This window comes from Chelmon rostratus, chromosome 8 (assembly GCF_017976325.1).
Source record: "Chelmon rostratus isolate fCheRos1 chromosome 8, fCheRos1.pri, whole genome shotgun sequence".
NCBI classification, from domain to species: domain Eukaryota; kingdom Metazoa; phylum Chordata; class Actinopteri; order Chaetodontiformes; family Chaetodontidae; genus Chelmon; species Chelmon rostratus.
The window spans coordinates 20,370,785-20,385,652 of NC_055665.1; the positions used below are offsets into that span (position 1 = coordinate 20,370,785).

Genomic DNA, 14,868 nt, shown 5'->3' on the forward strand with positions numbered 1-14,868 from the left:
GTTTCACTCTAACTGACTTCTATTCTTTATTTGTAATTTGAAAACTGCAATAGATCAATAACTTCAGCATTCTACAACAGTAACATAATAATTCAGTACTGTCTTATTTTTATGATCCCAATATTATGATACCAAAGATGTCCTCTTTTAGTTATTTTATTGTATTTATTTTATTATTAAGTCAGATTAGCTGTACCCTCCACAGCATATACAAAAACTCCAGCCACAAAACAAAGCTGTGCAAATGAATGAATGAATGAATGAATGAATAAACGAATGAAAGCATACTGAGCACCATATTTGAACTCTGCAGTCCTGCTGTCAGAACTCCAAGGCTTAAAATGTGGCATGACTCATGTAACTTCCCCACAGCTCATGGTGCAGGACAGCTGACAGCTGGATCATGCAAGGTGGTGCGAGGGTCATGCCACTCCAAAGCAGCTAGAAGTCCCACTGCTCAGCAGAAAGCTGACACTGGAAAACAGCAGTCTGATTGATGTAAAGTTTAAAAAGCACTGGCTTCAAAGTGAGCCCCTCAGCCTGGGGAGGAATCGCTTTCCTGTGGAAGCCAGATTTTTATTTTCTACCAAAAAAAAAAGTTCCAGAAGGAACAACAACAACAACAACGCAGCCACAGGTTAGCAGGCTGGTAAACATTCCCATGCCTGCGTGCACCAGCACGGCTTCGTCTCCAGCACTGATGCTAAAAGCTACCTGCTAACATTAAAGTGTCGCCTTTGAGGAGCTTTTCCTGAAAACGTGTCAGGTAGCTGTATCACAGGTGCCTGTGAATCACAGGTAGTTAATCTGTAGGTATTAATAGTGACAGGTAAGCTGGAGCAGCTACTTATAGATAGCCTGGAGAGCTAAAGAGCTATATACCACAGGACAGAGGGTGCATACGAGGCTATACACAAGACACAAGACAAGACACCTGCAACACAAGGAAGAGGAACATTACCTGCACTCAACATAGGGAATAAAAATGATTTATAAATCTACACATTTCTTCAAATAACATACTCAAACAAATGCTTAGAGGGTTAACCACAAATGAGGCCAAACATGAGCAAAATTCCAAAAATTACTTTTGCCCTGAACACATCATCTGCTCATCATCCATCATTCTCAGTAGGTGAGACACATACCCTCAAGCTAGAGAAACACAACACATTTCCTTATAAATCTGATCTAGTTTGGCTTCTAGAGGGGATTTTGCAGAGCCGTTTGCACACAAAGAAACACGACTAATAAACTCACGCATGGATATAGGATATTTGCGTCATTAGTCACCAGGTGCAATCTCATATGCATGTCACAATCAGGCAAACAAAGCCATGCGTCATGCACATGGGTGTAAGACAGGCAGATTGATGACACAGACAGCATGCAGGCAGGCAGGCACGCACACACAGGATTTAAATCCAACCAACATTTGGACCAGGGAACAAACTGCGGTTGTTCTTTCTTTGACATGGAGTACAGAAAATAGAAGTTACGCCAGATACTTGGCATTGGCAGGTACAAGAGACATAAACACCTTTATTTATGCCCACCAAACACACAGCGGTCACGGCACGCCTGCCTTACAATATTACAGCCATTAATTAGATCCTCTCAAAATACAGAGCAGCTCAGGCAGCAGGGAGCACACAAAGCTACAGATGTACACAAAGCTGCTGACAGTGACAAGCTGCAGTTGTGATTGGGGTTGCAAAATTCCAGGAATATTCAAGGCAGAAATTATTGGGAATTTATCGAAAATAACTGGATTAAATGGAAGCATATGGGTTATTTGTTCAGGCTGTATTTGTCATATGCAGATACAAAAAAACATTTCCATTTCATAAGCAGACATAATAATAAACCCTTGTAACAGACATAAAAATCAACAATTTAGTTGAGTTGAACTTTAATTAAATGAGTTTACATTGAACTTTGATTGCATAACAACAAAAAAAACATTGGCTATGATCCCCTTCAAAAAAGAAAAATCCTCTAAGGCCTCTATAGAAAAGCCCAATGGGAACAGATTAATTAAAAGTCCTCAATTAGCATGCCCAGGCAGGCTACACCCCACGCATACTTTACATTAGGCTACTATCTGCTGGCTAATTGAAATAGCCTTAAAAAATGAAAACTGAGTGTATTCACTCCAGTGACATAATCAAGTTTTGATTGGAAGTCTGTAGTCCTTTGGCTCAGACAGCGCAGCAGTGTTGGCAGTAGTGTGGGCTGCGCATGTGATGGGCGACGGCACTGTGCATGCGGAGGGTTAGAATTTCACTAAATTCCTATTTAATTGGATGACTTCCCGCCACTGTAAAGATCAAGCATTACTGTAGCGTGTGGCATAACTGAACTTCCACTGCACCCCCTCGTGCCAAGCGAAGTGATATCCACAACAAAAGAGACACAGCAGCAATAGCGAGGAGAGCCTGACAGATAGCGCACATGCATTTAAAGCCGCATCACCTAATAGAGGGATCTGTGTCGAGGATCGCACACTGGCTCTGGCTGGCTCTGGTATTTGGGAATGCAGCGGGGATAACAGGATAAAATGGGTACGAAAAGGGTATCAAAACCTCTGGACAACACATAGACAAGTTGTGCAATAAACTGATAGAAGTGGAGGAAACAAACACCTTCTCTTAACAAATCCTTTAAGATGTGTGATTATCCTGAATACTTTTATCTTAAAAACATGTGCATCCATATGGAGGTGGTTTAATGTTTGCTTAATACTGTGCTCTGTAGGAACGCTTCACTAGTGATTCACCTCAGAGTAATTTTCTTGATCAACGGATTCCTCTTTCGCTCTGTGAACGTATATTGCTTATTTTGTCCAATAAACAGCCCAAAGCCACCACGAATTCAGTTTACTATCTCATGAGACAAAGAAAAGCAGTCAGTCCTCGCAGCTGAGACGCTGCCATGTTTGGCAGTTTTCCTTGTGAAATGACTCAAACCGTTAATTGATTATCAAAGCGGTTGCAGATTATTATCCCGCTGATGGACAAGTCGATTAATCTAATCTTGTCATTTCAGCAAAATCACCATATGACCATGATGACTCATTCATAAACCAAACGAATAGCCAAAACTTTTTTCATCTTAAACCTCAGGCCTCATTTGGGCCTTAACTCTTCTGTGGAAGTCATAACCGAACATTAGACTCAGACGGGTCAAAGGATAACACAGGCATTCCTGTTCTCATTTCCTCAGGGTTTCATTCCTCCTATGGCTCCTCTTCCCCTCTGACATGTTTGGCCCCCTCGCTCCTCTTCTGAGAACCTATAACCACCTCAATTAGGGGTAAAAATAGCCAAAGCTTCCTCTATTGTCTGAGCACCACTAAATACAGTATTAACCAACTGTAAAACTGCTCACGTCCGGTAAGAATCTGCATAAAAGATGTTTTGAATGTGTCTGATCATTAGCGAGCGAGACGTGGACACAACAATACCATTGTGTTGATGGCAGATCCATATGGCTCTCTGTTTCTCCTTAATCCAGGAATGTGGTCTATGCATTTTTATTCATTCCTGCTAGTTAAAAACAAAGAGGAGGGGCAACCCTCCTGTAGAAAAGGGGAATGTAAGGGCTATGCAGTACATCAATTGAACACACACACACACACACACACACACACACACACACACACAGGAGACACACAAGGGGGACAAACAGCCTCTGAATGCAAGGCCAGCAGAGGGGTTTCCATTCAAAGGGATCAGTGGGAGTATAGACAGAGCAAGTCTAAACTGTAAAGCGTGGCTCAGTACAATACCACCGGTGACAGCACACACCCACTAAGTGCAAAGGATGTGGAGGGAGGGTACGGGAGGGTGAGAGGGAAACGGGAGAAGCTAGAGAGGGAGGGAGAAAACAGAGGTGGACAGGAGGGATGGGAGAGACTCTCATTTAGACTCTGATTGACGGGGAACTGTGGAAAAAAGGAGAGTGGGTCACACGGGTGAGGACGGCAAGGTGACGGGGGCGATTTACTTCAAATGAAGCAAAGTATCAGGTTGTAGGTTGTGAGAACTGGTTGTTGTCTTAGTTCATTCAAAAGTTTGACCTTAAAACTTTACTATTATTGTTTTTAGCCAAGCTATGGAGTGGCTCCAGGGATGCCTGCTGATCGGCCAGTCGGTCCACCACTTCAGACTGAAATATCCCAGCAACTATTAAATGCGTTGCCATGACATGTAGAACAGACATGACATGGTGCCCAGAGGAATAATCCTGTATTACTTTAGTGATCCTCTCACTTTTGATTTACTGCCAATATGACGCTGACGTTTGTGGTTCGAGTGAAACATCTGGATAAGCTTAAATTTTCTAAAGACGTCCCTGTTCCACTGAACTCAAACAGCTTTGACCATCTCCTGACTTTTCCTCTAGCGCCATCATGAGGTCAAAACATTGAACAAAACTTTAGACTCCTGCAAAATGAATGACATTCCCATCAGTCTCGGCCTTACTTTGTGTTCAGTGGTAATTACTGGTCACAAGCTACCATGACATGGTACACTTCACACTTGCTAAACATTAGCATGTTGGGATGCTGATGAGAGCATTCGACTCAAAACACTCACAGAGCATGAGTCTTGCTCATCTTTAATTGCAACCCTGATTCCTACGAAGTTGGGACGCTGCGGAAAAAGTAAATAAAGCCAAAATACAACCGGCATGTAGTATCATCCTTTATCCAATCATGTGATCACAAAGTGGTGAACCTCGCTCCATCCTCGCTTGTGAATGACTGAGCCTTTCCGGGATGCTCCTTTCATACCCGATCATGATACTATCACCTGTTACCAATCAACCTGTTTGCCTGTGGAATGATCCAAACAGGTGTTTTTGGAGCGTTCCACAACTTTCCCAGTCTTTTGTTGCTCCTGTCCCAACTGGTTTGAAAAGTGTTGCTGCGTCAAATTCAGAATAAGCAGATATAGCTGTCAGAGAAAAGGAAGTTGTGTAGTAGAGAAATGTTTCTATGAAGACATTATAAGGTGTGACACACAGCTAATTACTCAAAATGCTCCTTTTTAAAAACTACATTTGATTTATTGTGCACTTTTTATTGTACTTCTATCATTTATTATCTTATGTGTGTGAATGACGAAAAGGCGAGTCCAAACAGAATAACGCACTTTTGCCGTTGCGAATCAGCGCTTCTCTTTCACATCACCTTGTAATCTGCACACACCCCACCCTTCCTTAACCCCCTGTTAAAGAGCCCCATTCTTTTCAGGAATGCGGCCCCTCGTTGTTCGCGAGTGAAAGTGTGTCTGTCCGCGTGCGTGTGTGCCTGCACGTGTATGCCCATGCGTGCGTGCCCGTGGCATGTCACTCTCCCTCTACAAAGGCATAACTGGAACAACTGGAGGTGGGAGCTTCATTTCTAGGCCTGAGATCATGGCTGGTCGGCCCCCGCGGAGCCACGCCGTCAGATTACTGCACCGCATTGGTGCCATTGATGGGATTTGTTGCCTAGCAGCTGCACGTCCATCTGAGACACCCCCTTATCACACCACATATACAAACACATAAATAAATACACATACGACCGCGACCTCGTGTGTGGGTCTGCTACAGCACAGAACAGGGCGTAACTGCCTCGCCTCAGATATCTTAATGCTAGAACAAGACATTCTAAAACACTGGCCAATGGTGTTACTGAATAACCTTCATAAAGTCACAGTCAGATGATTTTCACTGCGATTAAGTCATGACCGACTTTGCCGGCATCTCAAATGTTCAGTTCCATGACAGAATGAAAGTTCAAGAGGCAAACCACATCTGAGAACCCCCTCTACTCCCTCTCTCCACCCTTGTCTCTTTTCTCCAGGACATGACCTTGTCCAGACATCATGTTTTCCCAGATGAAGATCTTCACTGCCTTCCTTATTCTGAAAAACAAACTAGATGAACTATTTCTTTTTCATGGCATGATTTTCACTCCTGAAAGCTGCCTTGCTTTAAATTTCTTTTCCTGACATGTGAGTAGGTAGATTTGGACAGAAGCCTTAACACGAGGTTCACTCACTGACTTTTTTGTGGAGCTGACAGTCACATCTTCTCGCAGTTTCTGACACTTTGGAATGAAATGAAGTTCATCTTATCATAGACGATGAATATAAATGAGAGCAATAGCATGTCAAAAATCTCAAGGCCATTCATCAGGTATGTGTTTCATGCTTGTGTGGCTCAGGCATCAGACCTGCAGAGGGTATGAGACAGGCATAAGCACCAACTGTCACATTCACGCGTGCTGCCTCAGTCAATAGACACTAGTGGATCCACTGACTGAACTTTACTCTGAAGGTACGGTGAGGAGATGAAGGAATAATGAATGAAAATGTTGGGGAATGAAAGTGTATTTCAGAACGTGTGGTATTTTAGAGGCCAAAACACAAAATGCTGGCACTGGTTGCAGGCAGGAACTTTAATACCCAAAACACAGCGCTGTTCCTTTAGACATAAGGTTTTCAGTGTGAACTGAAACTGCACTTGCTGCTATAATGTGGGCACCAAACTTCCTCCAAACACCCCACAAAAACTGCAACTCAAGTTCTAAACAACATAAAGACAATTCAGGCCTCTGTGACAGCTGGTGATTATTGAATCTGGGAGCAAAAAAAACACATATTCTCTATTTCTCTTGGAACTTATTAAGTTTACCCTGCACCCACACCTCATTTGGAGTAATGGGACACAAAGCATGGAGCTAGCGCCTTCCTTTCTGAGTATTTCCAAACTTCATATGTGGCCTTTGTGCGGAGAGCAAGTCCTATAACCGTACAGACAATGAACTCAGTTGTATGGCTGAAGTCACTCTGGTGTGTGGCGGGGAAAGACAACAAAGAGGGGACAGCATTTGCACAGTGCGAGCCTGTGACATCGCATCTGTGAGACACTGGAGAGGACCGGCATGTGTGACGCTCCTCGGCTCAGGACAACGTGGCCTCGGCATTTGTCCAGTTATTTAGAGAAAGGCTGCAACATTTGTGAATACTTCGTAAAGCACTTGACCTCACAGTTAAAATACTGCATGTGTGTGCATGCCAGAATTTACAGCTTGCATGTCGGGAATATCATGCGGAGCAACTTCTATTTCTCGACATCAAATATTGGATTGCAAATGCCTCAATAAGCCTTTCGTCTCATTCCAAACATAACGGCAGGTCATGTTCCAACAAAGCTGTACTGTTCCCTCCAGAATTAATAGGTTTATGACTGTAGCTTTACAGCAAACACAGCGAGTAGCCGGTGGCTCTATTATAGTCCTATAAGAATGAAGGAGTGGGTTTACTGGAAAACAAGTTAAACAACGTCAGCAAGGATTATCATCCTGCTAATAACACCAGAGGTACCGGGGCTAAATTCAAAATCTCTGCTCAAGTGATGCAGACTTTGAGCAACATACGTCATATAACTCGTGAGACATGTTAAAAGTACTTAAAAGTATTGGCATGCTGGCCATAAACTGTCAATATTTAAAAAAAACAGTGAAATAGGAGAGAGAGAGATGTGACAAATATCTAAATGGCCTACGTACTGAGCTCATAACTCAGGCTCCCACCATGTTTGGCATAATCTGCCGTCTCCATCCAAAATATCATTACTCAGACAGTGTAAACAAAAATGCTTCTTAGTTAAAGCCATCTCCATCCGTCTGCCTCCCCAGTCCTTCTGAGTTCCCTCTATCCCCGCTGATCCTGAAAAATGACAATGTAATTTCTGCTCCATTTATTTCCCATGCCAGGGCCAAGCGTTCTAATTCACTCGTTGAGTCCTCACAGACTCCCCGCCCTTACCTCCCATGCTGAGCCAATATTGTGCTTAAATCTCATGCTCCGATTGTCATGGACGAACCCTGTATGGCACAATTAGATAGACGGCGTAATTATAATGGCACCCTGTGTCCGTGCACATCACCCTTTGAACTGCTGAAATGTTTACAGCGGAAGAGACCCAAATATATATTATTCCCCCCCGACCCACCCCGGGCCCAGTGGAGGATAATGAGCAGCAAGCCGCTCTCCACACTGTACTGAGACAAGGGACGCACACAGACATGCACATGCACGCACACACACACACACACATGCGTGCATGAAGCCATGATGCTAGTACCAGATTTCCAGGCTTTTTGTATTCTCTTGTGTATGGATATGAAAGGAGTACACACAGCAAGCTTATGTTACACCGAGTCAATGTACAGTAAGTCTCAGTAGTATGCAATATCACAGGACGAGTCCTGTTACATATCTGAAATCAGATGTAATCTGATGTCAGACTGTAACCAAGTATGCTCCTCTGTGTCACTCAAGAATAGATGGTTTAATGTGCAAGCATCAGCACGCACACACCCGGGCACCACAAAAGCGCGCACACACACATGTGCACGTGGACACACACACATGCACACACACCTATTGGTGATAGTAAAAGACCAACCTTGATGGTTAGGAGAACTCCGATTGGCTGATTGCTGGAAAGCTGGACCAATGAGGTCAGCTTGCCTGTGATTGGAGGACCGGTCTATATTGTCTTGCTGAGGGAGAGAAAAGCAAGAAAAAAGAAAGGAAATATTGTCAGCCAACTTTGTTACAGGAGCCAAACACTGAAGCAAAAACAGCATCTCTGAAAGTCAAATCCTCAGGAACTAAAACAGAAGCCAAATGTAATAAAAAAATTAGCTTTTAATGGGTTAAAAGAAGCAGGTGCTGCAGCATTTTATGGCCCACATGGCTGAGCACATAGTCATTCAAATGTTCATTCATTCAAATTAAAGTTTTGATGAAGAATTAAACAATAATAGCAAATAACAAACTTTATTTGAATAGCACTTTTCATACAGAAGCTCAAAGTGCTTTACAGCAAAGAAATCTCATGCACCACAAGGGTGCGTCACAGAGAAAAGACAGAATGGACATAAAAACAGGGATAACAAATGAAAGATGGAGAATATATTCCACTTGATAATGATAGCCATAAAACCATAGAATGAAATAATAAAATATAGGCTAAAATAGAGCACATCAATTCTAAATTACATTATCTTCACATTTTTTATCTATTTGATTTTTTGTACATGTTTCCCATTTGAAGCCAAAACTACCACTATGTTTACATAGGTTGTATATAATTAAAAAGAGGTCAGCGAGGACAAAACCTAAAATAGTAATGGTCAGTAGTTCAGAAACCTAAACAGAAATATGATAACATTTTACACAAAAGTACAGCAATAAAAAAAAAAAGCTGAACTGAGATAACAGTTGCTCTTTTTGCCACACTGCCACAGTGTGTGAACACAGCCAGGTGTGTATCACAGCACAGACGACCAGCAGTTTAAGATCCCATTTAGCCACAGTCCTGTCCTGGTTTCACTTTTTTTCCCATCAACGCAAAACTGTTCAAGAAATAAAACCCACAATCCACCACAAAAAAGTGTGTGTTCATAAACAGATTTATTTTTGATTTGTTCCTCACACTTACAACCACTAAAGACTACAACTCTGGATTACCCAGTGTGTGTGTGTGTGTGTGTGTGTGTGTGTGTGTGTGTGTGTGTGTGTGTGTGTGTGTGTGTGCGGGGCGTCCCGCGCCGAGCAGCAGGAGCAGGAACAGAACGTACTGGGGCAGACTACTGTGCTCAGAAAAACATTACAACCGACGATGTCTCTATCACACAGCGGACCTCCTCTGATGCCGGAATAAAAGCTGTTGCGGTTGCTTGTTCTGCCTCATTTAGAGTAGTGACAGACAATGCAGGCATTCTTTGACACAAGCTTTTTCTACAACAGAGCGTATTCTATCCAAGTTTCTATGGTAGATGCGTGCTTTTTGTTTTTTTTCCTTGCGTCACTTTGAAGAGTCTTTGTTGCCTCCAGAGCCACTGACAGAATGATTAAACGGTGATGGTCCTGGTAATAATCACGCAACCCTTTAGACCCACAGCCAAGTCTTTTTTCTGGACGGTGTCTCACTTAACGAAGCAGATCCAGGCTGCACTTAAAGATGTCACGAGTAAATGCTGGCACAGTACAAGATCAAAAGTATTTCATGAAGTCCATCACTGTCAAAGCAGCCGGTTTCTCTTCATGCTTTGCCTCCTTCCCCTTGTCCTGATGCACCCTCACCGAAATGTAATGCGACCACACACTAAAGCATTGTAAATAACGGCTACTTTCCAATTGAATTTGGAAGGTTTTAGATGGATTTTATATTAAATTTGTGTCTCCTTGCAGCAGACTGCTTGATTACATTCCTGACCAAGCCACTTTGAACGCAAAGCTCAGATTTGTGTACAGAAATATGCATTTTTAAAGCTCAAATTCTCACACACTTTCTATAGCCTATAGCACCTTTAAAGCAACTTCACAAACAAGACTGGATTAGCCGTTCCAGGAGAATCGACTCACTGTGAGAATAAAGCTTGAAGTAGAATTCCACTCTGATGACTCCATTCTTCAAAACGAAGGCTCGGCTGAAGAGTTTGGAGATATATAATCCATGACTTGTCTACAAAACGTTTAGTTTGCTCAGTGACAGAGAAGTCATTAGTGTTCCTCTCTATCGCCTGTGCTGGTTTGAGCGTTCAGACTAAACTGGATATAACTGGAGGGTCAACGCCAGCATATGGTTCTGTCCACCGCCATCCCCTCCAACCCCTCTTCTATACCAACTAACCCAACCGCATCCAATCATTACATTGCATTGTTCCGTCTTTGCATTGTCTCGAGTCCCAGCCGTCTTGGCCGGACTGAGAAAGAGATTTCAGGGCTTAATGGGACTAACGTTCTTTTGAATAAAAAAAATAGTCAAATAAACACGGCATCACCCCATTCGTTCCCGTGACATAGCAAACCCCATCATCAACACACACCGTCTGGGGGTCCAGCTACCAGACTGTGACTGATCCCTACCCAGTCACCCAAACAGCACTGGGACGCCGGTTTGGTTGGTGGGATGGTACAGCACAACGGTTGTGTGTGTGTGTGTGTGTGTGTGTGTGTGTGTGTGTGTGTGTGTGTGTGTGTGTGTGTGTGTGCATGTGTGTATTCAGGACAGGATGGTCATGGTTCAGCTCCACTGAGCAAAAACGCAGGGACTCTTTCACACCATATACTGGTCTTGAATGCTGTTTTGCATGGCTGTCTGAGAGTAAATGAATTAAAACACACGCGCACACACATGCACACACAGACACAATAAAAGACCTATAAAGCACACCTTGATCTCTTTTGTGGATATAACCAACAAAAATCCAAAACCCAGACAGCCTTTGATGCTTTTACAGACAATTGACAGAATGTTAACTTGGGATTTAATCCTATAGATACTGGCCATTTAGCATAATTCTCAGCCATGCCACTGCCTGACTCTGCATTTGGTTAAGTTTATTGGACGACTAAAAAGAAGAGAGGGAAAATTCAAACATAATAGCGGACGTTTCTTCTTTGTGGTCTGCTGCTCTGCATTTTCTCATCCAGCTTCACTGTCTTTTACACACGGACACACACACACACACACGCACACACACGTGTTGCTTAAGTTCTTAAAGAGGGGTCAAAAGAGGACTGAAGGTAGGCCAAGTTTTGACAAGAAGCATATAAGGGTCCTTTCATATTGATGAAGTTGAAAGGATGAAAGGAACTCCAAATAAGAGTCAAGGGGTTGAGGGTTCAGCTCTTTAAAAGGGGTCAGTGGAAGGCCAGAGACAAGGTTAAGGCACTGAATGCAGGACAGACACAAAGATCTGCAGACCGGGCCTCAAACAAAGGGGGAAAGACTGAGACGCATGTCAAAGCTACGCCTTTAGAAGAGGTCAGACTGAGGTTAAATGTTATGACCGGGGACTGAATATGATCGATACTCGACTGACTGTCGACTAAGAAGGAACAGCTGAGAGTGGACTCGATCCACACAAAACATTTCAAGTTAAACGGTATGAAATTGCATTTTCCTAGAACTTGCCGCGAACTAAATATTCTCAGAAGGCTTTAAAGATGTGGAAATCTTACTCAAGGGTCCAAGACTTGCTTCTGGCAGGCCATTCTTGCTGACAGCAATAGCGCTAACTGAGACAGTCCGGTTACAACATACATGAACACCAGACAGCAAGTGGAAATCCCGTCTTACATAATTAACCAGAATGAGATCAGGGGGTCAAACTAATGTGTGCTCGAGTGCTTCGTTGATCTGTTTGTTTATACAGTAGAAACTCAGCTGTAGCTGCTGTCACAGCTCGGCTGAGCCACTGACAGGCTGGCCTCTGACATATGTTTACATAAGGTTTTAATTCATTCCAATTAATATATTACCCCGCGATTCTGTTAGCTATTGTTGCCTTTATTAATAAATACACCAACCGAGTGTTATTTTGAAGCAGTCAACACGCAAAAAAAAAAATTAATCATAAGCAGAGTGATTGTAATAATTAAGAGATCCTTATGCTGCTAATTTGAAATGATTGTGAGTGGCTGTTATCCTACTTTTGCCACTGATCCCAATCCAAAGCCAATGATGTACTTAGTTTAGAATAAGGTGAGAGTTAGGTTACTGTTTGCTAACATAAACTCAAGATGTTATCAATAATAATGAAATCAGACATCTCTCATTTAGGCAACAACTGTTTCCTCACCCGTTTATCCTGCCTACCCTGCAGCAGTTCAGGCGTACTTCTGCGTGCAGGGATAGGCGCATAATGCATGCTTTAAGCTCCAGCTAGCCCATGACCCTGAACTGGAAAAAAAACGTGTACGGCGAATGAAGGAACGCTTTGACGTGTGTTAAACTGTGCGAAATGCTCCTCTTGCAAATGCAACACAATATTCACACTGCAAAGGCGCAAGTAAAACAAATGCAATCTTGTGATATCTAGGAATACCGGTGGGTTATGGGAAACAACACAAAATCTTGTTAATGTTTAGCCCCAGATAAAACAATCCGGCTGTCTCAGGCTCTCTCGCAGCAAAGAATTCTGCTGCAGTGCTGGAGTCTGCTTGTTTATCCAGCGATCCAACACAGATTTGAGGCAGCTTAATACACTGGAAGGCCTACAGATCTTTTATACATGACAATATTATTTTTTGGCATACAGGGATTCCTTGGGCTCTGCTTACACAGCATTTAGGTGTGTAATCCACTCAAGTTTTACTACATATGAGCGCCGAGGTTAGTTTGACACTCATAAAATCTTTAAAATGTGTTATAGGTACAGTTGTTTCTGGATTAAGGGGTTTTCAATCAGCTATCATCCTGCCACTAACACTCTAACACACTTTTTTTTCACCATATCTGATTTGCTTTGCTTTGCACATACCATCATTTATGCATTTAGTCACGATCACACAACAGAAACAAGATTAAAGCGGTGATATAATCCCTTGAGTTTAGTGTGAATGTTATCTTCACTTGGATCTGTTTTGAATTGCTGCTGCATTTTTATCAGGGAAAAATCTTCCATGACCCAGGAATTTCACAGTGAATGGGTTTTCTCATTCAGCCAGTCAAGGTACATCTGTTATAGCTGAATGCTTTGCAAACAGCAGAGTGAGTGTGTGTCTGTGTGTGTGTGTGTGAGTGTACATTAAGGTCCTTACACTGTGGCTCCAGCAGCAGCCATTCAAGCCGGTGATAAAGATGACAGCACAACTAAATGATCACCCAGTCCAATAAAGTCACAAGACAAAATGTTGACGGCTTGTTGTGTTTGGGAGTGCCTGGGAGCACATATGGGAAGCAAAGATTAGCCTACAACTACATACAATGATTCACTGTGCCAAAGGTGGTGTCACCTCAGCCCCAACCCGGCCTGCTCTGTGCAGTTTTATTTTGCTGTGTTAGCTCCTTATAAATATGCCACATTAAAAATGGTGCACTTTTCACAAAACATGCGCATTCATCTTTGCAGCTGAAGCAATAAGGCAGAAATGCAGAAACAATATACACACTAACCACCCTGACTTCACTCTGCCACAAATACAAGCATGCAAGCACACACACACACACACACACACACACACACACACACACACACACACACAGGGTGTGGGTGATTGGATGGATATATAGACTTTTGCCTGCTGTTTTCTTTATTTTTTGGATTGAGGGTGGTCGACTGGAAAATGTTAGCATATTGTCTAACACACACACACACACACACATACACAAACACACACACACACACACACACACACACACACACACACACACTGACACACATCATTGGTTTCTGTCTCTCTAAGCTGCGGAGATCTGGGAGACTCAAGCAGGCTGAACTCTCTGTCCTCTAGCAGCTCTGAGGTCAAAGGTCATAGATAAAGCCACGGACCAGATGACGAGCAAACAACAGACTAGCTTCCGATCAGGCTAATAGTGCTACTGCCCTAATACAAATGTTTGGAAGCCCTTTGCTCTACTGAGGCTGGTAGGAACAAATCTCACTAAACCTTAACCCCGATGTCCGGAGGTCAAGTCTTGCCTTGCTCGCTCAACAACAAACCGGCACATCAGGATGCGAGCTGATGTTCAGAGGCCTTTGTTTGTGCTCGCAGCTCGAAGTAATGCATCAAGTCTGTCCCTCTATAATCCACATGCTCGAATTGCTCTGTGCTGCATGCAAGAAACAAGAAAAAAATCTGGATTGTGCACTAAAAACTTCAACTGTCTGTATCCAGGATACACTGTTCAGCACAACTTTATTCACAAGGCTGGACAGTTCCCAGGTTAACCACGGGCTGCTCTAATATTACATAACTAAACAAAAAGAGGATTAGTAGATGGGTCTGACTTTTTAGTGCAATGACAAACACAATAAAGCAGATATTTTCCCACAGTAGATTAAATGTG

The 14,868-nt window shown here is 42.9% G+C and overlaps 1 protein-coding gene across 2 annotated transcripts in view; it reads right to left on the reverse strand.

Moving 5' to 3' along the window:
• The window catches only part of grb10b (growth factor receptor-bound protein 10b), a 68,051-nt gene that overhangs the window by 38,299 nt on the left and 14,884 nt on the right, over positions 1 to 14,868 (reverse strand). For both annotated transcript variants that reach the window (XM_041942367.1, XM_041942366.1), the window contains exon 3: positions 8,470 to 8,566. In XM_041942367.1, coding sequence (XP_041798301.1) covers positions 8,470 to 8,566 — 97 coding nt within the window. The remainder of the gene's footprint in view (positions 1 to 8,469; positions 8,567 to 14,868) is intronic.